The sequence below is a fragment of the Mustelus asterias genome, chromosome 12 (assembly GCF_964213995.1).
Source record: "Mustelus asterias chromosome 12, sMusAst1.hap1.1, whole genome shotgun sequence".
NCBI classification, from domain to species: Eukaryota; Metazoa; Chordata; class Chondrichthyes; order Carcharhiniformes; family Triakidae; genus Mustelus; species Mustelus asterias.
Genome location: NC_135812.1, coordinates 3,446,087 through 3,470,175, shown reverse-complemented (window position 1 = coordinate 3,470,175; position 24,089 = coordinate 3,446,087). Strand labels below are relative to the sequence as shown.

General features: G+C 48.9%; 1 protein-coding gene and 1 non-coding gene across 4 annotated transcripts in view; both read left to right on the top strand.

The window, feature by feature from the left end:
• Positions 1 to 24,089, top strand: part of LOC144501184 (solute carrier family 13 member 2-like) — a 54,855-nt gene that overhangs the window by 12,238 nt on the left and 18,528 nt on the right. For 2 of the 3 annotated variants that reach the window (XR_013499065.1, XM_078224606.1), the window contains exons 2-4: positions 9,013 to 9,141; positions 19,606 to 19,742; positions 21,222 to 21,547. Coding sequence is in view for 2 of the 3 variants with exons in the window: in XM_078224606.1 (XP_078080732.1) it covers positions 9,013 to 9,141; positions 19,606 to 19,742; positions 21,222 to 21,547 (592 nt within the window). In the remaining variant the exon portion in view is untranslated. The remainder of the gene's footprint in view (positions 1 to 9,012; positions 9,142 to 19,605; positions 19,743 to 21,221; positions 21,548 to 24,089) is intronic. The other variant, XM_078224607.1, reaches the window with a different exon arrangement.
• Positions 1,490 to 1,571, top strand: trnac-aca (transfer RNA cysteine (anticodon ACA)). Its single transcript has one exon. It is a non-coding gene; the product is annotated as a tRNA-Cys (tRNA).

Below are 24,089 nucleotides of genomic sequence, written 5' to 3'. Positions count from 1 at the left end.
AGATGACTGATGGCGTCGGTGGGGTTTAGAGACACAAAGTAGGCACCCATATGGGAAAAACAGTTCAGACCGTCTGAAAGCTGGCCTGGTATTAGCCAGTCTGAATTGATGCCTTAGTGTTCTCAGCTGAATCCCAGTGGAACCAGCTCATACTCTGGTGGTTCTCCTGGAGTATTGGGAATTCAGTCACAGCTTCCATTTTGCAGGTGGGCACCAGTCCAGAGAGCAATACCCATCTGCCAACTTCAACTTCAAGGTACTGTCCTGCCAATGTTATTGAACCAAACACGGTGCAGAGTGCCTTTCTTTACCTGTCTTTATGCACTCATCTCAATCCCCTCTTTCTAATTCAGTTTAATTCCATTAATCTTCAGCTCTGGGCTTTATCTCTCTGCCCACCGGCTGATTTCACTTGCTCAGATTTGCATCCAGCCTTGCTTAACCTCATGCAGGAATTTCCCTGCTCGCCCCTGTACAATGATGTGGAGATGCTGGCGTTGGACACTAACTGCAATGGCTGGAGACAATACACATCTCTTTAACCTGTGCTTAACCCTCTCTCCACTCACATTGTCTGTACCTTTAAGACTTGATTATCTGTAAAGATTCGCATTCCAACCATTATCTTGTAACTGAGTTTGTGTCGATATATGCCCTGTTTGTGAAACAAATCCTGCGCTCACCTGATGAAGGAGCAGCGCTCCGAAAGCTCGTGCTGCCAAATAAACCTGTTGGACTTTAACCTGGTGTTGTGAGACTTCTTACTGTGCTTACCGCTGTACAACCCAGCTCCTCCCCATGAACCCCCCACCCCACCCTGCACTACCACATATCACACACCCACCCCTCACCCTCCCACCCCCCACAACCCCCACTACCACATAGCTCACCCCCACCCCACCTGCCTTCAAAATGTAGCATTGGGGGTATTTGTCCTTTAGCTCCAGCTATCCCCAACCTGCTCCCAGACGTCCCTCAATTCTTCACTCGCTCCCTCGTTCGCTCACTCACTCCGTCACTCACTCCCTCCCTCATTCCCCCACTCTCACTTACTTGCTCCCTCCCTCACTCACTCCCTCACTCACTCCCTCACTCACTCAGTCACTTCCGCACTTGCTCACTCACTCCTCATTCCCTCACTCAGTCACTCACTCCCTCCCTCATTTCCCCACTTTCAGTCACTCACTCCCTCACTCACTTAGTCACTCGCTCCCTCACTCTCTCGCTCCCTCACTCACTCGCTCCCTCCCTCACTCAGTCACTCGCTCCCTCCCCCCTCCCTCCCCCCTCCCTCCCCCCTCCCTCCCCCTCCCTCCCCCCCTCCCTCCCCCTCCCTCCCCCTCCCTCATTCACTCCCTGCTCCTGTCCCAGGCTGCTCCCACTGCCAGCTTTATATTGCTTTGCAAATCACAAGTTTTCTTGAGGAAATTCCAGCCAAGCTGTGAGCTGTTTGTATCTTTTTTACATTTTTATTCCAGTCCAGGAATATGGTAGCGTGGCCGAGTGGTCTAAGGTGCTGGATTACAGCTCCAGTCTCTACGGAGTCGTGGGTTTGAATCCCACCACTGCCAGAATTGGTTTGAGTTTGATATTATTAAACTAGAAAGAGTGCAGAAAAGATTTATTAGGATGCTACCGGGACTTGATGGATTGAGTTATAAGGAGAGGCTGAATAGACTGGGACATTTTTTCCCTGGAGCGTAGGAGGCTGAGGGGTGATCTTATAGAGGTCTATAAAATAATGAGGAGCATAGACAAGGTAGATAGTCAATATCTTTTCCCAAAGGTAGGGGAGTCTAAAACTAGAGGGCATAGGTTTAAGGTGAGAGGGGAAAGATACAAAAGTGTCCAGAGGGGCAATTTTTTCACACACAGAGGGTGGTGGGTGTCTGGAACAAGCTGCCAGAGGTAGTAGTAGAGGCGGGTACAATTTTATCTTTTAAAAAGCATTCAGATAGTTACATGGGTACAATGGGTATAGAGGGATATGGGCCAAATGTGGGCAACTGGGATTAACTTAGGGGTTTTAAAAAAAAGGGCGGCATGGACAAGTTGGGCCGAAGGGCCTGTTTCCATGCTGTAAACCTCTACGACTCTATGACTCCAGATTTTTGCACGCGAGATATTGCTATTTTCAAATCATTCCCTTTGAGTATTTATGCAGATAGTGGGGGGGATATGCCCAATATCCCGGCAGCGGGAGGTGGCCCACTGATGGTCAGCGGCAGGAACCTCTGGTTCCACTGCTGTCGATGGGATAAAGCTCAGTGCCGGGAAACTCGGGCGGGTGGGGGTTGCCGTCGGCTGAACCAGAATGTCCCGCTGTTAGGAAGAGCCACAAAATCACCCCCTCGATATTTGTGTGAAATGTATTATTGGCAAACTGAAATCACAAAGGCAATAAACGGATTTCTTCACAACATCAATTGCATTTTTTTGTTTTATTTCCATTATAATTCCTCAGGATCCCATTCACCCTTGCACTCCGTCCAGCCAGACATTTTGGGAATATGATGTTGGACGCTCCTGCTTGTCCCAATGGGCCTTTGTCTCTCTGCGATTAGAAATATAGAATGCTGGCCCCCAAAATGACAGAACAATCCAGCGGCTGTTCAGAAATGCTGGTAATAAACATCGGTCTCGCTCAGTAGAATGTGTAGAATATGTCACCAAACTCTATTTTAATACAGGTGGGCACAGTAAGAAGTCCCACAGCACCAGGTTACAGACCAATAGGTTTATTTGGAATCTCGAGCTTTCGGAGCGCTGCTCCTTCATCAGGTGAGTGAGCAAGCGTGCCGAAAGCTCGTGATTCCAAATAAACCTGTCGGACTTTAACCTGGTGCTGTGGGACTTCTTACTGTGCCCCACCCCAGTCCAACGCCGGCATCTCCACATCCTTAATACAGGTGGTCACAGCTTCTTCAGCCGGCACTGCCCGATGCCAGGGGAAAGGCCTGTGCAGATCCGGAGATGTGCAACACACCCTGTGACCGGACCCTGAAATGGGACAGTGCCTTGGAGTAAGAGTTCTTTGACAATCAGAAGGCAATGGCCTTGAAATGCCAACATAATCTGTAGCTCCCCAATCTGTTTGTTGCCAAATAAACCAATAGTTTTTTTTTGCATTGTTTCAGTTCTGTGCTGTGATATACAAAATAACATAAGAACATAAGAACTAGGAGCAGGAGTAGGCCATCTGGCCCCTCGAGCCTGCTCCACCATTCAATAAGATCATGGCTGATCTTTTTCTGGACTCGGCTCCACTTACCCGCCCGCTCACCATAGCCCTTAATTCCTTTACTGTTCAAAAATCTATCTATCGTTGCCTTAAAAACATTCAATGAAGTAGCCTCAACTGCCTCACTGGGCAGGGAATTCCACAGATTCACAACCCTTTGTGTGAAGAAGTTCCTCCTCAACTCAGTCCTGAACCTGCTTCCCCTTATTTTGAGGCCATGCCCCCTAGTTCGAGTTTCACCTGCCAGTGGAAACAACTTCCCTGCTTCTATCTTATCTATTCCCTTCATAATCTTACATGTTTCTATAAGATCTCCCCTCATTCTTCTGAATTCCAGTGAGTATAGCCCCAGTCTACTCAGTCTCTCCTCATAAGCCAACCTTCTCAACTCTGGAATCAACCTAGTGAATCTCCTCTGCACCCCCTCCAGTGCCAGTATATCCTTTCTCAAGTAAGGAGACCAAAACTGTACACAGTACTCCAGGTGTGGTCTCACCAGCACCTTATACAGCTGCAACATAACCTTGCTGTTTTTAAACTCCATCCCTCTAGCAATGAAGGGCAAAATTCCATTTTCCTTCTTAATTGGATGGGATGCGTAGGTTCGAGGGATTATCGGGTAAATATATAGGGATAAGGAGGTGGGGCCTGGGTGGGATTGTGGTCGGTGCAGACTCGATGGGCCAAATGGCCTCTTTCTGCACTGTAGGGTTTCTATGATTCGATAATTACCTGCTGCATCCTATCCTTGCCCATTTTATGGTAGATATGTGAGGAATTGCATTCCCAATGGTGGAGCCACTTTGGGCTAAAGCTGCTATTTGTTACTGTACATTTCTAAACTTGCAAGCTGCTAATAAGTGACAGAACTTTCTTCACCTTAGGACCCTATATGGACAACTGCTTGGAATGTTCATCAGCCGGCTTAAATAAACGGGCCTTTTTCCTGTATTAGTTGTTGTTGCTCTATCTTTGTTTTATTGCTACGTTGTGTGTGATATCACACAGACCACATATTGTTTAGATATATATCTCTGCCTTTCAGCAAACAGCATTAGAGGTTGTTGTGGTGCTTGACAACCTGCCAAGATTCAATCACTTTGAAAAGTACAAGTGGAACAGTGGGAGATCCACCCCTTTGCAATCTTTGAGTGAAGGATTCTAACGTTAGCCACTGGCAGTATTTAGTGCAGTTTGGAGATTAATTTTACCATCGCTTCAGAAAAGTGGTCACAGAAGCATAATTCACTCAGATCTCTACCTCCGCAGCTAAACACCTCCTGGTGACTATAATGTCCTGAGTTAGAAGCGGGTGTGCCTGCAAAGATAGAAGCTCACAGAGTTCCTGGAAATAAGGAGGCAAAGACATTATTGATCCATTTCTAATTAAAAGGCTGATAGTTAAAATTTGCAGTCAACATTTTCGCCGCTACCTCCTCAAAATGCCTTGCTTTCATTTACTGCTGCATCACAGCACCAGGGACCCGGGTTCGATTCCTGATTTGGGTCACTGTCTGTGCGGAGTTTGTACATTCTCTCCGTGTCTGCGTGGGTTTCCTCCGGGTGCTCCGGCTTCCTCCCACAGTCTGAAAGACGTGCTGGTTAGGGGGCATTGACCCGAACAGGCGCCGGAGTGTGGCGACTAGGGGATTTTCACAGTAACTTCATTGCTGTGTTAATGTAAGCCTACTTGTGACACTAATAAATAAACCTTAAACTTAAACCAGGTGTTAGAAGTCCTTGGTGGTTATGTGGATAACACACTAGGTAAGGGGTGATCTTTCTGGCAGACTGAGCTGGTCAGTTGACGCAGTGAGCCGGGAAGAGAGAGTGCGGGGAATTTGCACCGGGTGCAAGCCATTCTCGTGCCGAAAACCATCTTTCCTGCTGTGTTTTGGCAGTGCGCCCAGAAAAGGGCGCGAAGACGATTTAAATATTAATGTCGTCATTTGCATGACATTAACGCGCCAGGCTCGGCCGTTTCGGGCCTCCCAGACATTTCCCCCCTTGTCAGTGAAAGGTCTCATCAACGAGAATCACTCATGGTCCCCACCAACAGGGACCGGAAGTGATGGCCATGCAGAGGGGTGGGGGCGGCGGGGGGTGGGGGGGGATCAGTGGCCATTGAAGCCCCCGGGTGGTTGGGGGCAGGGCTGGGCAGTGCCCATGGAGCAGTGCCAGCCTGGCAGTGCTCATCGGGCACCCTGGCACTGCCCACTGGCCACCATACAGTGCCGGGAAAGTGCCAAGGTAATGGGTTCTGAATGGTGGTGGACCAGCATGGATTCATCAAGAGTAAATCATGTTTAACTAACTTGCTGGAGTTTATAGAGGAGGTAACAGAGAGGGTTGATGAGGGCAATGCTGTTGATGTGATGTATATGGATTTTCAAAAGGCATTTGATTCAGTGCCACACAACAGACTTGTCAGCAAAATTCCAGCTCATGGAATGAAAGGGACAGTTGGCATTTGGATAAGAAATTGGCCGAGTGACAGGAAGCAGAGAGCAGTGATAAATGGGTGTGTTTCAGATTAGAGGGAGGTTTGTAGTGGGGTCCCCAGGAGTCAGTGCTGTTCCTGATATAAACTATTGACCCAGACTGTGGTGTTCAGGGCCCGATTTCAAAACTTGCCGATGATACAAAGATTGGAAACATTGTTGTTGTGATGAAGAGAGTCAACTTCGAAAGGACAGAGACATGTCAGTGAATTGGGCAAACAAGCGGCAGCTGAAGTTTAATGCAGAGAAATGTGAGGTGATTGATTTTGACAGGAAGGATGTGGAGAGACAGGATAAAATAAAGGGAGAAACTGGAAAGGGGGTGCAGGATTGGAGGGACCTTGGTGTATATGTACACGAGTCATTGAAGACAGCAGGACAGGTTGGCAGGTTAAGAAAATATAAAGTATCTCAGGCTTTATTAACAGAGGCATTGAGTACAAGAGTAAAGAGGCCATGTTGAACTTGTATAAGACACTAGTTAGGCCTCATCTGGAGACTGCATCAGTTCTGGGCGCCATGCCTGAGGAAGGATGTGAAGGCACTGGAGAGAATACAGAGGAGATTCTCAAGAATGCTTCCAGGGATAAAGAACAGTAGCTATGAGGATAAAATCATAGAATCCCTACAGTACAGAAAGAGGCCATTTGGCCCATCGAGATTGTACCGGCCACGATCCCACCCAGGCCCTATTCCCGTAACCCCACACATTTACTCTGCTAACCCCCTGACACTAGGGGCAATTTAGCATGGCCAATCAACCTACACCGCACATCTTTGGACTGTGGGAGGAAACCGGAGGAAACCCACGCAGACACGGGGAGAACGTGCAAACTCCACACAGACAGTGACCCGAGGCCGGAATCGAACCTGGGTCCCTGGCGCTGTGAGGCAGCAGTGCTAACCACTGTGCCACCGTGCCGTGAGACTGGAGAGATTGGGATTGTTTTACTTGGCGAAGCGAAGACTGAGAGGAGACTTGATAGAGAGATTCAAGAGGCTGAGGGCTGGGAACAGGGTAAATAGTGAGAAGCTGTTCCCACGCAAGAACATCAAGAACGAGAGGGCACAGATTCCAACTAATTGGCAAACGGAGTAACGGTGATCTGAGGGAAACACTCTTCACCCGGAGGGTGGGTGGAGTCTGGAAAGAACTTGCTGATAGGCTGGAGGAGGCAGGTTTGAACGAGGTATTCAAAAGGGAATTGGATTTCTATCTGAAAAGAAAGAATGTGGAAGGTTACGGGGATAAGGCAGGCGAGTGGGACTGGGCAGAATGCTCGTTCAGAGAGGCAGCGTGGAGTCGATGGGCTGAATGGCCTTCCTGCACTGTAAAGATTCGGAGATTCTGTGAAGTTTGTTCAAAATCAAGAAGAGTTTAGACTGAGTAACAAAGGAGAGATTGTTTCCAATGGTCAGAGTGTCAGTAATCAGAGGGGCAGAGATTTAATATGACTGACAGCAGGCCCAGGGGGCAGAGGGGATACACCGCTTTGAGAGCAGGAATGGAAGTTTTGTGGTGAGATTGGAGAACTCTCCGGAGGAGCAGATGAGAATTATTTTCACACAGCAAGTTGTTGCGATCTGGAAGGTGCCGCCTGGACAGGAAGTCGGGGGGGGAGCAGATTCAGTTTAAAGTTTATTTACTAGTCACAAGTAGGCTTATATTAACACTGCAATGAAGTTACTGTGAAATTCCCCTAGTCGCCACAGTCCGGCACCTGTTTGGATCAATGCACCCTAACCAGCAGGTCTTTCGGACTGTGGGAGGAAACCGGAGCACCCGAAGGAAACCCACGCAGACACGGGGAGAACGTGCAGATTCCACACACACAGTGACCCAAGCCGGGAATCGAACCCGGGTCTCTGGAGTTGTAAAGCAGCAGTGCTAACCACTGTGCCATTCCTAAAACCCCCTAACCTTCCGGGGACCATATCCCTCTCGGAACTTTCAAAAGAGAATTGGAGAAATATTGGAAAAGAAGAAAATGAACACGGATGTGGGGAAAGGATGGGCTGGAGTGGGACAAGCTCAGTCAAAGAGCTGGCACAGACACAGGGTGTTCCTTCTGTGTTGTAAAATTCAATATAAAGTTATATTTTCCAGGATGTTGCCTGGTATGGTGGGTATTAGCTATGAGGAGAGGTTGGAGAAGCTTGGTTTGTTCTCACTGGAACGACGGAGGTTGAGGGGAGACCTGATAGAAGTCTTTTGATTTTGATTTGATTTGATTTATTATTGTCACATGTATTAACATACAGTGAAAAGTATTGTTTCTTGCACGCTATACAGACAAAACATACCGTTCATAGAGAAGGAAAGGAGAGAATGCAGAATGTAGTGTTACAGTCATAGCTAGGGTGGAGGGAAAGATCAACTTAATGCAAGGTAAGTCCATTCAAAAGTCTGACAGCAGCAGGGAAGAAGCTGTTCTTGAGTCGGTTGGTACGTGACATCAGACTTTTGTATCTTTTTCCTGATGGAAGAAGGTGGAAGAGAGAATGTCCGGGGTGTGTGGGGTCCTTAATTATGCTGGCTGCTTTGCCGAGGCAGCGGGAAGTGTAGACAGACTCAATGGATGGGAGGCTGGTTTGCGTGATGGATTGGGCAACATTCACGCCCTTTTGTAGTTCAAGATTATGAGAGGCATGGACAGAGTGGATAGTCAGAAGCATTTTCCCAGGATGGAAGAGTCAATTACTAGGGGGCACAGGTTTAAGGTGCGAGGGGCAGAGTTTAAAGGAGATGTACAAGGCAAGTTTTTTACACAGAGGGTGGTGGGCGCCTGGAACTCGCTGCCGGGGGAGGTAGTGGAAGCAGATATGATAGCGACTTTTAAGAGGTGTCTTGACAAATACATGAATAGGATGGTGAGGAGATGCCGGCGTTGGACTGGGGTAGGGACAGTAAGAAGTCTCTCAACACCAGGTTAAAGTCCAATAGGTTTATTTGGAATCACGAGCTTTCGGAGCGCTGATTCTTCATTAGGTAAGTGATGAAGTGACTCACTTGCTGAAGGAGCAGCGCTCCGAAAGCTCATGATTCCAAATAAATCTGTTGGACTTTAACCTGGTGTTATGAGACTTCTTAATGAATAGGATGGGAATAGGGGGATATGGTCCCCGGAAGGGTAGGGGGTTTTAGTTCAGACGGGCAGCATGGTCGGTGCAGGCTTGGAGGGCCGAAAGGCCTGTTCCTGTGCGAGAATTTTCTTTGTTCTATTTGAAAGGCAGACATTGTCACTGACTGCTTCTCTGTTGCTGTTCCAGGAAGCTTGCTGCGGATTCACAATCATACTCATGGCCTTATATTGGTGCACAGAAGCACTGCCACTGGCTGTTACCGCCCTCATCCCTGTGCTACTATTCCCATTATTCGGAATCATGGAATCATCACAGGTATGTCGCTGTTATATTGGGCGCGGGGGTGGGGATGTTTCCTGTTTACACCACTGACGGAGAGAGCAGGCAGGACACAACTGGAGTAAATGCTGAAAATGCTCTGGTCTGAAGGTAAATGGAGCTGGGGGTAAGTGGTCAGTGTCAGAGGTAAGTGGTCAGTGTTGGGGGGTAAGTGGTCAGTGTTGGGGGGTAAATGGTCAGTGTCGGAGGTAAGTGGTCAGTGTTGAGGGTAAGTGGTCAGGGTTGGGGGTAAGTGGTCAGTGTTGGGGGGTAAGTGGTCAGTGTTGGGGGGTAAGTGGTCAGTGTTGGGGGGTAAGTGGTCAGTGTTGGGGGTAAGTGGTCAGTGTTGGGGGTAAGTGGTCAGTGTTGGGGGTAAGTGGTCAGTGTTGGGGGTAAGTGGTCAGTGTTGGGGGGTAAGTGGTCAGTGTTGGGGGGTAAGTGGTCAGTGTTGGGGGGTAAGTGGTCAGTGTTGGGGGGTAAGTGGTCAGTGTTGGGGGGTAAGTGGTCAGTGTTGGGGGGTAAGTGGTCAGTGTTGAGGGTAAGTGGTCAGTGTTGGGGGTAAGTGGTCAGTGTTGGGGGTAAGTGGTCAGTGTTGGGGGTAAGTGGTCAGTGTTGGGGGGTAAGTGGTCAGTGTTGGGGGGTAAGTGGTCAGTGTTGGGGGGTAAGTGGTCAGTGTTGGGGGTAAGTGGTCAGTGTTGGGGGTAAGTGCTCAGTGTTGGGGGTAAGTGGTCAGTGTTGGGGTAAGTGGTCAGTGTTGGGGGTAAGTGGTCAGTGTTGGGGGGTAAGTGGTCAGTGTTGGGGGTAAGTGGTCAGTGTTGGGGGTAAGTGGTCAGTGTTGGGGGTAAGTGGTCAGTGTTGGGGGGTAAGTGGTCAGTGTTGGGGGGTAAGTGGTCAGTGTTGGGGGTAAGTGGTCAGTGTTGGGGGTAAGTGCTCAGTGTTGGGGGTAAGTGCTCAGTGTTGGGGGGTAAGTGGTCAGTGTTGGGGGGTAAGTGGTCAGTGTTGGGGGTAAGTGGTCAGTGTTGGGGGGTAAGTGGTCAGTGTTGGGGGGTAAGTGGTCAGTGTTGGGGGTAAGTGGTCAGTGTTGGGGGTAAGTGCTCAGTGTTGGGGGGTAAGTGGTCAGTGTTGGGGGTAAGTGGTCAGTGTTGGGGGTAAGTGGTCAGTGTTGGGGGTAAGTGGTCAGGGTTGAGGGTAAGTGGTCAGTGTTTGGGGTAAGTGGTCAGTGTTGGGGGGTACGTGGGCAGTGTTGGTGGGGGTAAGTGGTCAGTGTTGCGGGGTAAGTGGTCAGTGTTGTGGGTAAATGGTCATTGCTGTGGGTAAATGGTCAGTGTTGAGGGGTAAATGGTCAGTGTTAGGTGGGTAACTGGTCAGTGTCAGGGTAAGTGGTCAGTGTTGGGGGTACGTGGGCAGTGTTGGTGGGGGTAAGTGGTCAGTATCGGGGTAAGTGGTCAGTGTTGTGGGTAAATGGTCATTGCTGTGGGTAAATGGTCAGTGTTGAGGGGTAAATGGTCAGTGTTAGGTGGGTAACTGGTCAGTGTCAGGGTAAGTGGTCAGTGTTGATGGTACGTGGTCAGCGTTCGGGGTAAGTGGTCAGTGTTGATGGTACGTGGTCAGTGTTCGGGGTAAGTGGTCAGTGTTCGGGGTAAGTGGTCAGTATTGGGGGGGATAAGCCCCGGGCTTAGTATTTCTTAATTCTGCTACTCAGCTGTGACCACGGTAGCACAGTGGTTAGCACTGCTGCCTCACAGCGCCATGGACCCGGGTTCGATTCCTGGCTTGGGTCACTGTCTGTGTGGAGTTTGCATGTTCTCCCCATGTCTCCGTGGGTTTCCTCCGGGTTCTCCGGTTTCCTCCCACAGTCTGAAAGACGTGCTGGTCACGGTGCATTGACCCGAACAGGGGCTGGAGTGTGGCGACTAAGGGAATTTCACAGTAACTTCACTGCAGTGTTAATGTAAGCCTTACTTGTGACACTGATAAATAAACTTTAAAACTTAATGGTTGTGGTGGTTGGAGGTCAATCATCTCAGTCCCAGGACATCTCTGCAGGAGTTCCTCAGGGTTAGTGTCCTAGACCCAACCATCCTCAGCTGCTTCACCAATCACCTTCCCTCCATCATAAGGTCAGAAGTGGGGATGTTTGCCGATGATTGCACAATGTTCAGCAACAAGCGATTCCTCGGATACTGAAGCAGTTCATGTCCAAATGCAGCAAGAACTGGACAATATCCAGGCTCGGGCTGACAAGTGTCAAGTAGCATTCGCCCCACACAAATGCCAGGCAGTGACCATCTCCAACAAGAGAGATTCTAACCATCATCCCTTAACATTCACTGGCATTTCCATCACTGAATCTCCCACTATCAACATCTTGGGGCTTACTATTGATCAGAAACTTAACTGGACCAACCATATGAGCACCGTGAGTACAGGAGCAGGTCAGAGGCAAGGAATCATGTGGAGAGTAACTCACCTCCTGACTCCGCAAAGCCTGTCCACAGGGCGTGTGATGGAATACCCTCCAGTTACCTGGATGAGTGCAGCTCCAACAACGTTCAAGAAGCTCGACACCATCCAGGGAAAGGCAGCCTGCTTGATTGGTACCCAATTCATCACCTTAAACATCCACCGGTGCACAGAGGCAGCAAAGTGTGTTATATACACAATTCAGAGCAACAACTTATCAAGCCTCCTTTGACAGCACATTCCAAACCTGTGATCGCCACCACCTAGAAGGACAAGGGTAGCAGACACATGATGACACCACCACTTGCAAGTTCCTCTCCAATTCACTCACCATCCTGACATTTTTTAGTTCATTTCTGGGACATGGGCGTTGCTGGCTGGCCAGCATTTATTGCCCATCCCTAGTTGCCCAGGAGCAGTTGAGAGTCAACCACATTGTCGTGGCTCTGGAGTCACATGTAGACTAGGACGACTAGGTGAGGATGGCAGATTTCCTTCCCTATAGGACATTAGTGAACCAGATGGGTTTTTCCAACAATCGACCATGGTTTCATGGTCATCAGTAGATTCTTTATTTTATTGAATTCAAATTCTATCTGCCCTGGCGGGATTCGAACCCGGGTCCCCAGAACATTAGCTGAGTTTCTAGATCATTGGTTGGTTTGGCCGCATCTGGAATACTGCGCCCAGTTCTGGTCGCCACACTACCAGAAGGACGTGGAGGCTTTAGAGAGAGTGCAGAGGAGGTTTACCAGGATGTTGCCTGGTATGGAAGGACTTAGTTATGAAGAGAGATTGGGTAAACTGGGGTTGTTCTCACTGGAAAGACGGAGGATGAGGGGTGATCTAATAGAGGTGTATAAAATTATGAAAGGCATAGATAGGGTGAACGGTGGGAAGCTTTTTCTCAGGTCGGTGGTGACGTTCACGAGGGGTCATAGGTTCAAGGTGAAGGGGGGGGAGGTTTAACACAGATATCAGAAGGACATATTTTACACAGAGGGTGGTGGGGGCCTGGAATGCGCTGCCAGGCAAGGTGGTGGAGGCGGACACACTGGGAACGTTTAAGACTTATCTAGATTGCCACATGAATGGAGTGGGAATGGAGGGATACAAAAGAATGGTCTAGTTTGGACCAGGGAGCGGCGCGGGCTTGGAGGGCCGAAGGGCCTGTTCCTGTGCTGTATTGTTCTTTGTTCTTTGTTCTTATTAACAATCTAGTGATAATACCACTACGACATGGCCTTCCCCTTGGAAATATATTGCTGTTCCTTCAGTGTCGTTGGGTCAGAACTTGGAATTCCCTCCATAACAGCATTGTAGGTGTACCTACACATCAGAGCTGCAGCGATTCAAGAAGACAGCTCACCACCACCTTCCCAAGGGGCAATTAGGGATGGGCAATAAATGCTGGTCACATAAATGCAACACTCACATCCTGGGAATGAGTAGAACAATCTTTACTGCTGTGGGGAGGATTCAGGGAAACTGAGACTGGCAAAGAAGCAGCCCTAAGGACATCCCTTGTGACATTGCTGATGTTAATGAATTAGGAACAGCAGTAGGCCATTCAGTCCCTCCAGCCCGTTCCACCAGTTAATCAGATCATGGCTGATGTGTATCTCAGCTCCATCTGTTCACAGAGCAGGAAGGACGTGGCAAGGCTGAGCAACAATTCAGTTCAAAGGCTGAAGTAGCTTTTAAAGGTCTCCAAGCTATCAGTCTGTTTGGTTAATCATTGCAGCTAGCCCAGGTTCAGAGACAATGCCGTATCATATAGTGACCAAGTGCCATTGAAAAAACACCAACGTCTTAGAAACCCAGCCAAAGCTCGGAGCTGTCTTTTAATCAGCTGAACATACTCCGAAAATCTTAGAATCTTAGAATCCCTACAGCACAGAAAGAGGCCGTTCGGCCCATCGAGTCTGCACCGACCACAATTCCACCCAGCCCCTACCCCCACATATTTACCCACTAATCCCTCTAACCTACGCATCCCAGGACACTAAGGGCAATTTTAGCTTGGACAATCAACCTAACCCGCACATCTTTGGACTGTGGGAGGAAACCGGAGCACCCGGAGGAGACCCACGCAGACACGAGGAGAATGTGCAAAGTCCACACAGACAGTGACCCGAGCCGGGAATCGAACCCGGGACCCTGGAGCTGTGAAGCAGCAGTGCTAACCACTGTGCTACCGTGCCGATGTTCGAGAAATCCCAATAATTCATTGAAATGAAATCGATCCCTTTGAGGTGGGGTCCGTGATCACTGCGAGACCTTGTCAAATCCAAACAAGTGCGGGCAGAAGGGTTTTTTCCCACGGTTAATGCTTCTTATAGAGAAACCTGCATTCTCGGAATGGAAAAGCAACATAGATAATAAATTAACCCGACCAGATCCACCTGGACTGACTCAAGGACAAGGGGGCTTTGGTCAAATCGAATTTCAAGATACCTGACAGCTTCAGAACCACAGAGTCACAGAATCCCACAGCGCAGAAGAGGCCCTTCAGCCCATCGAGTCTGCATCGATGCATGAAAGCCCCTGACCTGCCCTCCTAATCCCACTTGCCAGCACTTGGCCCATAGTCTTGAATGTTATGGCGCGCCAGTTACTTTTTAAAGGATGTGAGGTATCCTTCACCCTCCCAGGCAGCGTGTTCCAGACCCTCACCACCCCCTGGGTAAAAAGGCTTTTCCTCAATTCCCCCCTAAACCTCCCACCCCTCACTTTTAACTTGTGTCCCCTCGTAACTGACCCTTGAACCAAGGGGAGCAGCTGCTCCCTATCCACCCTGTCCATATCCCTCATAATCTGGAACACCCCAATCAGATTAGATTAACTGAGACTGAACAAGTGAACGGAGTACACAATAGCCAATGACATTCATTCTGAGGCAGAGAATAAATGGATCTTTAGATAACTTTGAACATGTTTGGCAAGTCTTCGATTCATACTATAATTCACAAAGCCATAAAAGTTTACAGCGAGCAAAGTTCACCAAATGAGTCCAGCAGCCTGGCGAATCTACTCACATGTCTGTGAGTGAATTAACCAGATTGGCTGAAGGCCGTGACTATGGCGATAGTCGGTCAGTGACCTTACCAAACAGTTGTCAGGATGGCTAATGATGCCCTTTCCACAGGCAAAAGGAGATCTGACTCTAGAAAAGACCATCCAAATAGTCAGGCAGTCTGCAAGCTGCCAACAACACCACTTCATTCTGCAGGTTAACCTTTGGTATCAAACAACCCCAACTGTCCAGCTCACAAAGGAACAGAAGAGGCAGGAGATTCCAGCACATGGAAGGCAATACCCAGGCTGAGTACACAATGGTGGGGAACCGTGTCAACACAGTGGACCTCACAGGCGGCAACAATGTCCACCAATCTCTGTGCAGTGTTTCGCCTGCGAATGGCTGCGACACTCTGAAAAGCTCTGTACACGGCTCAGACACTGAGATGTGTGGAGCATCCCAAACCAGTACACGAGGTTGAGGTATCACACCAGGAAGAGATCCAAGCTTGCTTGTTGGCTGGGATCAAGGGTTCTGCTTTTGGGAGGTTGAAATCTCAGTAGACGATCATCTCACCAATTTCAGATGAGACACAGGAGCCAGTATTGCAGTCCTCACACCACAGAACTGTGGCTGAAAGACCTCTGGCTATGAATGAGAAACACGGTGAGGATGTTGAGGTCAGGGATGGGTGTGTGAACACTGGAGAGAATGTCAATATATCGAAGGAAGAAGTGTTGAGTGTCCTAAATTGCATTAATAGAATCTCTAAAGTGCAGAAGGAGACCATTCAGCCCATTGAGCCTGCACCAACCACAATCCCACCCAGGCCGATCTCCATGGCCTGCAAATACCCCTGCCACGAAGCATGGCCAATCCACCCAACCCGCACATCTTTGGACTGTGGGAGAAAACCGGAGCACCCGGAGGAAATCCAATGCAGAAACAGGAGAATGTGCAAACTCCATACAGTCACCCAAGGCTGGAATCGAACCCAGGTCCCAGGCTCTGTGAGGAAACAGTGCTAACCATTGTGCCACCGTATCACCCTTAAGGTAGACAAGTCCCCGGGGCCGGATGGGATCTATCCCAGATTACTGTGGGAGGCGAGGGGAGAAATAGCTGGGGCCTTAACAGAAATCTTCATATCCTCTTTAACCACAGGGAGGTTCCAGAGGACTGGAGATTAGCCAATGCTGCTCCCTTTTTTAAGAAAGGAAGCAGGGATAACCCAGGAAATTATAGGCCGGTGAGCCTGACATCAGTGGTGGGGAAGCTTTTGGAGAAGATACTGAGGGACAGGATATTTGCACATTTGGAGGAAAATTGACTAGTTAGTGACAGGCAGCATGGTTTTGTACGGAGGGGCTCATGTCTCTCCAACTTGATTGAGTTTTTTGAGGAGGTGACAAAGATAATTGATGAGGGAAGGGCTGTGGACGTAATTTATATGGAGTTTAGTAAGGCATTTGACAAAGTCCCACATGACAGACTGGTATAAAAACTAAAATCATGTGGGATTCGGGGTGGGCTGTCTAGATGGATACAGAACAGGCTGGGTTATAGAATTGGAGATGCCCGCTTTGGACTGGGGTAAACACAGTAAAAAGTCTCACAACCTGTCTCACAACTCTTTAACCTGGTGTTGTGAGACTTTTTACTGGGTTATAGAAGACAGAGTAGCGATGGAGGGGTGTTTTTCAGAATGGAGATCTGTAGCTAGTGGTGTTCCACAGGGATCAGTGCTGGGACCTCTGTTGTTTAAAGTTTAAAATTTATTTATTTATTAGTCACAAGTAAGGCTTACATTAACACTGCAATGAAGTTACTGTGAAAATCCCCTAGTCGCCACACTCCGTCGCCTGTTCGGGTTACACTGAGGGAGAATTTAGCACGGCCAATGCACCCTAACCAGCATGTCTTTCAAACTGTGGGAGGAAACCGGAGCACCCGGAGCAAACCCACGCAGACACGGGGAGAATGTGCAGACTCCACACAGACAGTGACCCAAGCTGGGAATTAAACCCGGATTCCTGGTGCTGTGAGGCAGCAGTGCTAACCCACTGTGCCACCGTGCTGCCCCAATATATATAAATGATCTGGTTAGTAAGTTTGTGGATAACACGAAGATTGGTGGTGTTGCTGATAGTGCCGGGGATTGTCAGAGGATACAACAGGAGATATATAGATTGGAGACTTGGGCACAGAAATGGCAGATGGAGTTTAATCCGGACAAATGCGAGGGTGATGTATTTTGGAGAATCAAATTTAGGTGTGAATTGTACTGTAAATGGCAGAACCTTTAGGAACATTAACGTACAGAGGGATCTCGGCGTGCAGGTCCACAGTTCCCTAAAAGTGGCAATACAGGTGGCCAAGGTGATTAAGAAGGTATTTGGCATGCTTACCTGCATCAGCCGGGGCATTGAGGACAAGAGTTGGGAACTCATGTTGCAGCTATATAAAACCTTGGTTAGGCCGCATTTGCAGTTCTGGTCACCACACTACCAGAAGGACATGGAAGCTTTGGAGAGAATCTAAAGAAGGTTCAGCAGGATGTTGTCTGGTCTCGAGGGCATTTGCCATGAGGAGAGGTTGAATAAACTAGGATTGTTTTCACAGGAAAGATGGAGGCTGAAGGGAGACCTGATAGAGGTCTACAAAATTATGAAAGGCATAGACAGTGCGGCACTCCCTCAGTACTGTCCCTCTGACAGTGTGGCACTCCCTCAGTACTGACCCTCTGACAGTGTGGCACTCCCTCAGTACTGACCCTCTGACAGTGCGGCACTCCCTCAGTACTGACCCTCTGACAGTGTGGCACTCCCTCAGTACTGACCCTCTGACAGTGTGGCACTCCCTCAGTACTGACCCTCTGACAGTGCGGCACTCCCTCAGTACTGTCCCTCTGACAGTGTGGCACTCCCTCAGTACTGACCCTCTGACAGTGCGGCACTCCCTCAGTACTGACCCTCTGACAGTGTGGCACTCCCTCAGTACTGACCCTCTGACAGTGCGGCACTCCCTCAGCACTGACCCTCTGACAGTGTGGCACTCCCTCAGCACTGACCCTCTGACAGTGCGGCACTCCCTCAGTACTGACCCTCTGACAGTGCTGTACTTCTTCAGTACTGACTCCCTGACGGTGCGCCACTCCCTCAGTACTGACCCTCTGACAGTGCAGCACTCCCTCAGTACTGACCCTCTGACAGTGCGGCACTCCCTCAGTACTGACCCTCTGACAGTGCGGCACTCCTTCAATACTGACCCTCTGACAGTGCGGCACTCCCTCAGCACTGACCCTCTGACAGTGCGGCACTCCCTCAGTACTGACCCTCTGACAGTGCGGCACTCCCTCAGTACTGACCCTCTGACAGTGCAGCACTCCCTCAGCACTGACCCTCTGACAGTGCGGCGCTCCCTCAGTGCTGACCCTCTGACAGTGCGGCGCTCCCTCAGTACTGACCCTCTGACAGTGCGGCGCTCCCTCAGTGCTGACCCTCTGACAGTGCGGCACTCCCTCTGCACTGACCCTCTGACAGTGTGGCACTCCCTCTGTACTGACCCTCTGACAGTGCGGCACTCCCTCAGTACTGACCCTCTGACAGTGCGGCACTCCCTCAGTACTGACCCTCTGACAGTGCGGCACTCCCTCAGCACTGACCCTCTGACAGTGCGGCGCTCCCTCAGTACTGACCCTCTGACAGTGCGGCACTTCCTCAGCACTGACCCTCTGACAGTGCGGCACTTCCTCAGTACTGACCTTCTGACAGTGCGGCACTCCCTCAGTACTGACCCTCTGAAAGCACGGCACTCCCTCAGTACTGACCCTCTGACAGTGCGGCACTCCCTCAGTACTGACCCTCTGACAGTGCGACACTCCCTCAGTACTGACCCTCTGACAGTGCGGCACTCCCTCAGCACTGACCCTCTGACAGTGCGGCACTCCCTCAGTACTGACCCTCTGACAGTGCAGCACTCCCTCAGTACTGACCCTCTGACAGTGCGGCACTCCCTCAGTACTGACCCTCTGACAGTGCGGCACTCCCTCAGTACTGACCCTCTGACAGTGCGGCACTCCCTCAGTACTGACCCTCTGACAGTGCGGCACTCCCTCTGTACTGACCCTCTGACAGTGCGGCACTCCCTCAGTACTGACCCTCTGACAGTGCAGCGCTCCCTCAGTACTGACCCTCTGACAGTGCGGCACTCCCTCAGTACTGCAGCTGGGATAGTGCCCGGATTATCGGATCAGGTCTCCAGAGGGGTTTGTGACAGAGGCAAGAATCTGGACAAAGGCTGACGTTTCAGATTTAATCTCAGGAGCCCATTCCCTGATGGAAATATTTCCCCTGCAATCAACCAGTAATAAAGTAATTTAATTGTTGTCTCGTGTTCTTATGTTATCGCTTTCCGAATAAGACTGTATCAATGGATGAGTGTTTAACCCATTTGCATAACATTTCTCTATTTCTGTGTTAATATACGAGGATTCACATCCCCAGAATCACAGAGTCAGGGAGCAGACAACAACTCGTTCAGTAACCTCATTATTTCCAGGTTTCAGTGAGTCAATCTCACACATACGTGTACAAGCACACACATGTGCAAACACAAATGTGCAAACAAACACGTGTGGAAAATACACATGCACAAACACACATGCACGTACAAACACACGCACATGTACAAACACATATATGTACAAACACACAGGTGCAAAAACACACAGGTGCAAAAACTCCCCACATACAAACCCACATGTGTACACACAGGACACCCATGTACAAGCATACACATGTGCAAAAAACATACACTTTTTACAATCACACATACAGTGTAAGCACAACATGTGTACAAACACACACATGTACAATCACACACACATGTACGAATACACATACACGGTACAAACAGCATACAAACATGCCATTGTACTGTCGCACTGAGATGTTGTATTGCTGTGTGTTTTATCCTAGGTGTGTATGCAGTATCTGAAGGATACCAACATGCTGCTTGTTGGGGGTTTGATGGTGGCAGTAGCGGTGGAACACTGGAATCTTCACAAACGCATCGCTCTGAGGGTGCTACTCATTGTTGGAGTCAAACCAGCTCTGTAAGGCTGCGTGAATGATTGGTCGCTGTCATGGGACGTGGGCGTCACTGGCCACTCCAGCAGTTATTGCCCATCCATAATTGCCCCTTGAGAAGGTGATGGTGAGCTGCCTTCTTGAACCCGCTGCTGTCCCTGTGGTGTAGGTACACCCACAGTGCTGTTAGAGAGGGAGTTCCAGGATTTTGACCCAGAGACAGTGAAGGAATGGCCGATATCTTTCCAAGTCAGGATGGTGTTTGGGGAGGGGAACTTCCAGGTGCTGGTGTTCCCATGTGCCCGCTGCCCTTCTCAAGGTCACCCCCATTGAATCCTGTTCGTAATTTTAAAAGCTTCTGTCAGGTCACCTCCTCACCTCTCTCCTTTCTGGAGAATGGAACCTCAGCCTGTAAGAAAGGTTGTGCATTTATATAGTGCCTTCTCACATTCCAAAGAGTGTCAGACATGGCTCAGTGAGTCATGCACTCACGAAAGTCAGATGTTGTGGGTTCATGTCCCACTCCAGGACTTGAGTGCAAAGGTCAAATCCATCCTTCAATGCAGTACTGTGGGAATGCTACATTGTTGGTGGTGCTGTTTTTTGGATGACTTGTTACACCAAGGCTTGTCTGCTATTTTGGGTGGATTTTTGAAGAGTAAGGAGGTCTCCCCATTATCCTTGGGCCAATATTTAACCCGCCACACCACCGCCCCCCCCCACCCCAAAGCAAAGGAGATTCATTGGTCATTGTTGCGTTGTTGTTTGTGGGATCTGACTGTGCACAAATTGATTGGCACATTTCCCACATAACAACAGTGATTGCGCTTCAATAGTTCTTCATTGACTGGAAAGGGCTTTGGGAGACTGGGTGGTCATGAAACTCGCAATAGAAATACTAACCTTTCCTGCTCCTTCCATCCTAATGAACAGCCAGAAATCCGCGTGATGACTTCATGTTTCGAGTTTGTGAGGAATTGATTTGGGATTTAATCCAAAACCAGATTGAAATATTGGATCCGTCCAAAAGGAGAGACTTTCAATCCGACTGCAGGTCTCCGGGTTAGACACAAGTCCAATCAAACTCAAGAACAAGATTAATATCAAACTTTCACCATCAGAAAAAGATCCAAAACAGTTCACTGCAGCTTTAACAAATGAGACACGTAAAGAGATATTTGGACAGGTGACCAACACCTGTCAAAGAGGTCGGTTTTATGAAACATCTCAACGGAGGAGAGACGGAGAGGTTTAGTGAGGGAATTCCAGAGCTTTGCAGCCAGGCAGTCAATCACCAATGTTGGAGCAAAAGGGAATTGGGGATACTCAAGAGGCCGGAATTGGAGGAGCACAGACGTTGGAGGGTGATGGAGGTTGGAGGAGATTAGAGAGATAGGGAGGGACGAAGCCATGCAGCGACTTGAAAACAAGGATGAGAATTTTAACATTGAGATGCAACCTTGACTGGGAGCTAATGTGTGTCATGATGGGCTCTTTCTTTCCAGGTTAATGATGGGATTCATGGGAGTGACAGCCTTCCTCTCCATGTGGATCAGTAACACAGCAACCACCGCCATGATGGTCCCCATCGCACAGGCTGTACTAGACCAGCTGCACAATGCAGAAGGCAGCAGAGAGGAGCAGGATCAGGTTAACAATGAGGAACTGGAACTGCAAGAGAAGGAGCTGGTGAAGACTGAAGATAAAGTGATCGCAAATTCCTACACGATTGAAACGATGTCTGAGAACTTTGACAAAAGCAGCATTGATACAGAGATCATCAAGCCAGCAACTAGTTCAGATCAGGACAAGAATGAAGAGGCTGACAAATGTAAGAGTCTTTAAATATTTGCTTTTGTTTTCCGTGTTAAAATTGTCAACAAAGCGATGGGATTAATTCTGGGAGCAGAAATTTCAAGCGTTTAGTGAGGTTTCAAGCGGGGTACCTGTCCTGAGATGTTTGATGGGGACAGTGTAGAGGGAGCTTTACTCTGTATCTAACCCCGTGCTGTACCTGTCCTGAGATGTTTGATGGGGGACAGTGTAGAGGGAGTTTTACTCTGTACCTAACCCCGTGCTGTACCTGTCCTGGGAGTGTTTGATGGGGGACAGTGTAGAGGGAGCTTTACTCTGTATCTAACCCCGTGCTGTACCTGTCCTGAGATGTTTGATGGGGGACAGTGTAGAGGGAGTTTTACTCTGTACCTAACCCCGTGCTGTACCTGTCCTGGGAATGTTTGATGGGGGACAGTGTAGAGGGAGCTTTACTCTGTATCTAACCCCGTGCTGTACCTGTCCTGGGAGTGTTTGATGGGGACAGTGTCGAGGGAGCTTTACCCTGTATCTAACACCATGCTATACCTGTCCTGGGAGTGTTCAATGGGGACAGTGTAGAGGGAGTTTTACTCTGTACCTAACCCCGTGCTGTACCTGTCCTGGGAGTGTTTGATGGGGACAGTGTAGAGGGAGTTTTACTCTGTACCTAACCCCGTGCTGTACCTGTCCTGGGAATGTTTGATGGGGACAGTGTAGCGGGAGCTTTACTCTGTATCTAGGTCTGTGCAGTACCTGTCCTGGGAGTGTTTGATGGGGACAGTGTCGAGGGAGCTTTACTCTGTATCTAACTCTGTGCAGTACCTGTCCTGGGAGTGTTTGATGGGGACAGTGTAGAGGGAGCTTTACTCTGTATCTAACCCCATGCTGTACCTGTCCTGGGAGTGTTGGATGGGGGACAGTGTAGAGGGAGCTTTACTCTGCATCTAACCCCGTTCTGTACCTGTCCTGGGAGTGTTTGATGGGGACAGTGTAGAGGGAGCTTTACTCTGTATCTAACCCCATGCTGTACCTGGCCTGGGAGTGTTTGATGGGGACAGTGTAGAGGGAGCTTTACTCTGTATCTAACTCCTGTCCTGGGAGTGTTTGATGGGGACACTTTCGAAAAGAGAAGTTTTAGTGGCAAACAGATAGAGTTTTTGAAATTTGTGAATGGGCCGGACAAAGCTGCCACCATGAGAGTGCTTCTATTTGTGGAGGAATTGTAAGCGAGGGGCCATTAATGTAAGATAGTGACCAGTAAGTCAAATACAAAACGCATAAACAGCTTTACCCAAAGGTGGTTAAAATCTGGAGCTAACACAGGAGAGGCGATGGCCTAGTGGTATTATCGCTAGACTATTAATCCAGAAACTCACCGAGTGTTCTGGGGACTTGGTTCAGAATCTACTAAAGACCACGGGACCATTGTTGGAAAAACCCATCTGGTTCACGAATGTCCTTTAGGGAAGGAAATCTGCTGTCCTCACCCGGTCTGGCCTACATGTGACTCCAGAGTCACAGCAATGTGGTTGACTCTCAACTGCCCTCCAAGGGCAGCTAGGGATGGGCAATAAATGGGCAATAAATGCTGGCCAGCCAGCGACGCCCATGTCCCACTAATGAATAAAAAATGGCTGGCGAATATGGTTAAGTTTCTTTGAAGAGTAAACCAGGTGAGCGCAGTCAGGTAGAACCAATAAAGCAGAAAGGCTGAGCTGATCGATATGGAATGGGATAGGAATTGTGCAGAATATAAATGCCAGTACAGAATGATGGGCCGAATGGTCTGTTTCTGTGCTGTATGATCTCTGTAATTCTTATCAATAAAACAATGACAACATACAACTCACACTGAATGAGGTCGATTCAATTTAAGAAGATAATTCCAATGGACCCAACTGCTTCCCATTCACTCCCACCAGACACAATCCTAATGAACGCAACCGCTTCCCATTCCCTCCCACCAGACACAATCCTAATGAACACAACCGCTTCCCATTCACTCCCACTGGACACAATCCCAATGAACACAACCGCTTCCCATTCCCTCCCACTGGACACAATCCCAACGGGCCCAACCACTTCACATTCCCTCCCACTGGACACAATCCCAACAGGCCCAGCCGCTTCCCATTCACTCCCACTGGACACAATCCCAACAGGCCCAGCCGCTTCCCATTCACTCCCACTGGACACAATCCCAATGAACACAACCGCTTCCCATTCACTCCCCTTATTATGATCATCAAAGAGATCGATAATCTTTCCAAAGATATTTGAATTTCCAGCGATTGACTGGAAGGATCACAAGGCACAAATTCAAGTTTTAAAACTTTTACTGTACTAAAAGCAACATTCACTAAATACTATTAAGCAGGCAACTACAAAGCTACACATACATTTCCCCATTTAGCATTTAAAAATGACCAAAATGTCCTTCTGTGGTTCTACTTTACTTTGTCTCGTCACCCTAAGTGGAGAATTAAACATCCAAGAACAAGTCCAAAGTTATTCTCAGCTCCCACTGGCTTGCTTCACTTTTCTGTTTCCTGTCGGAT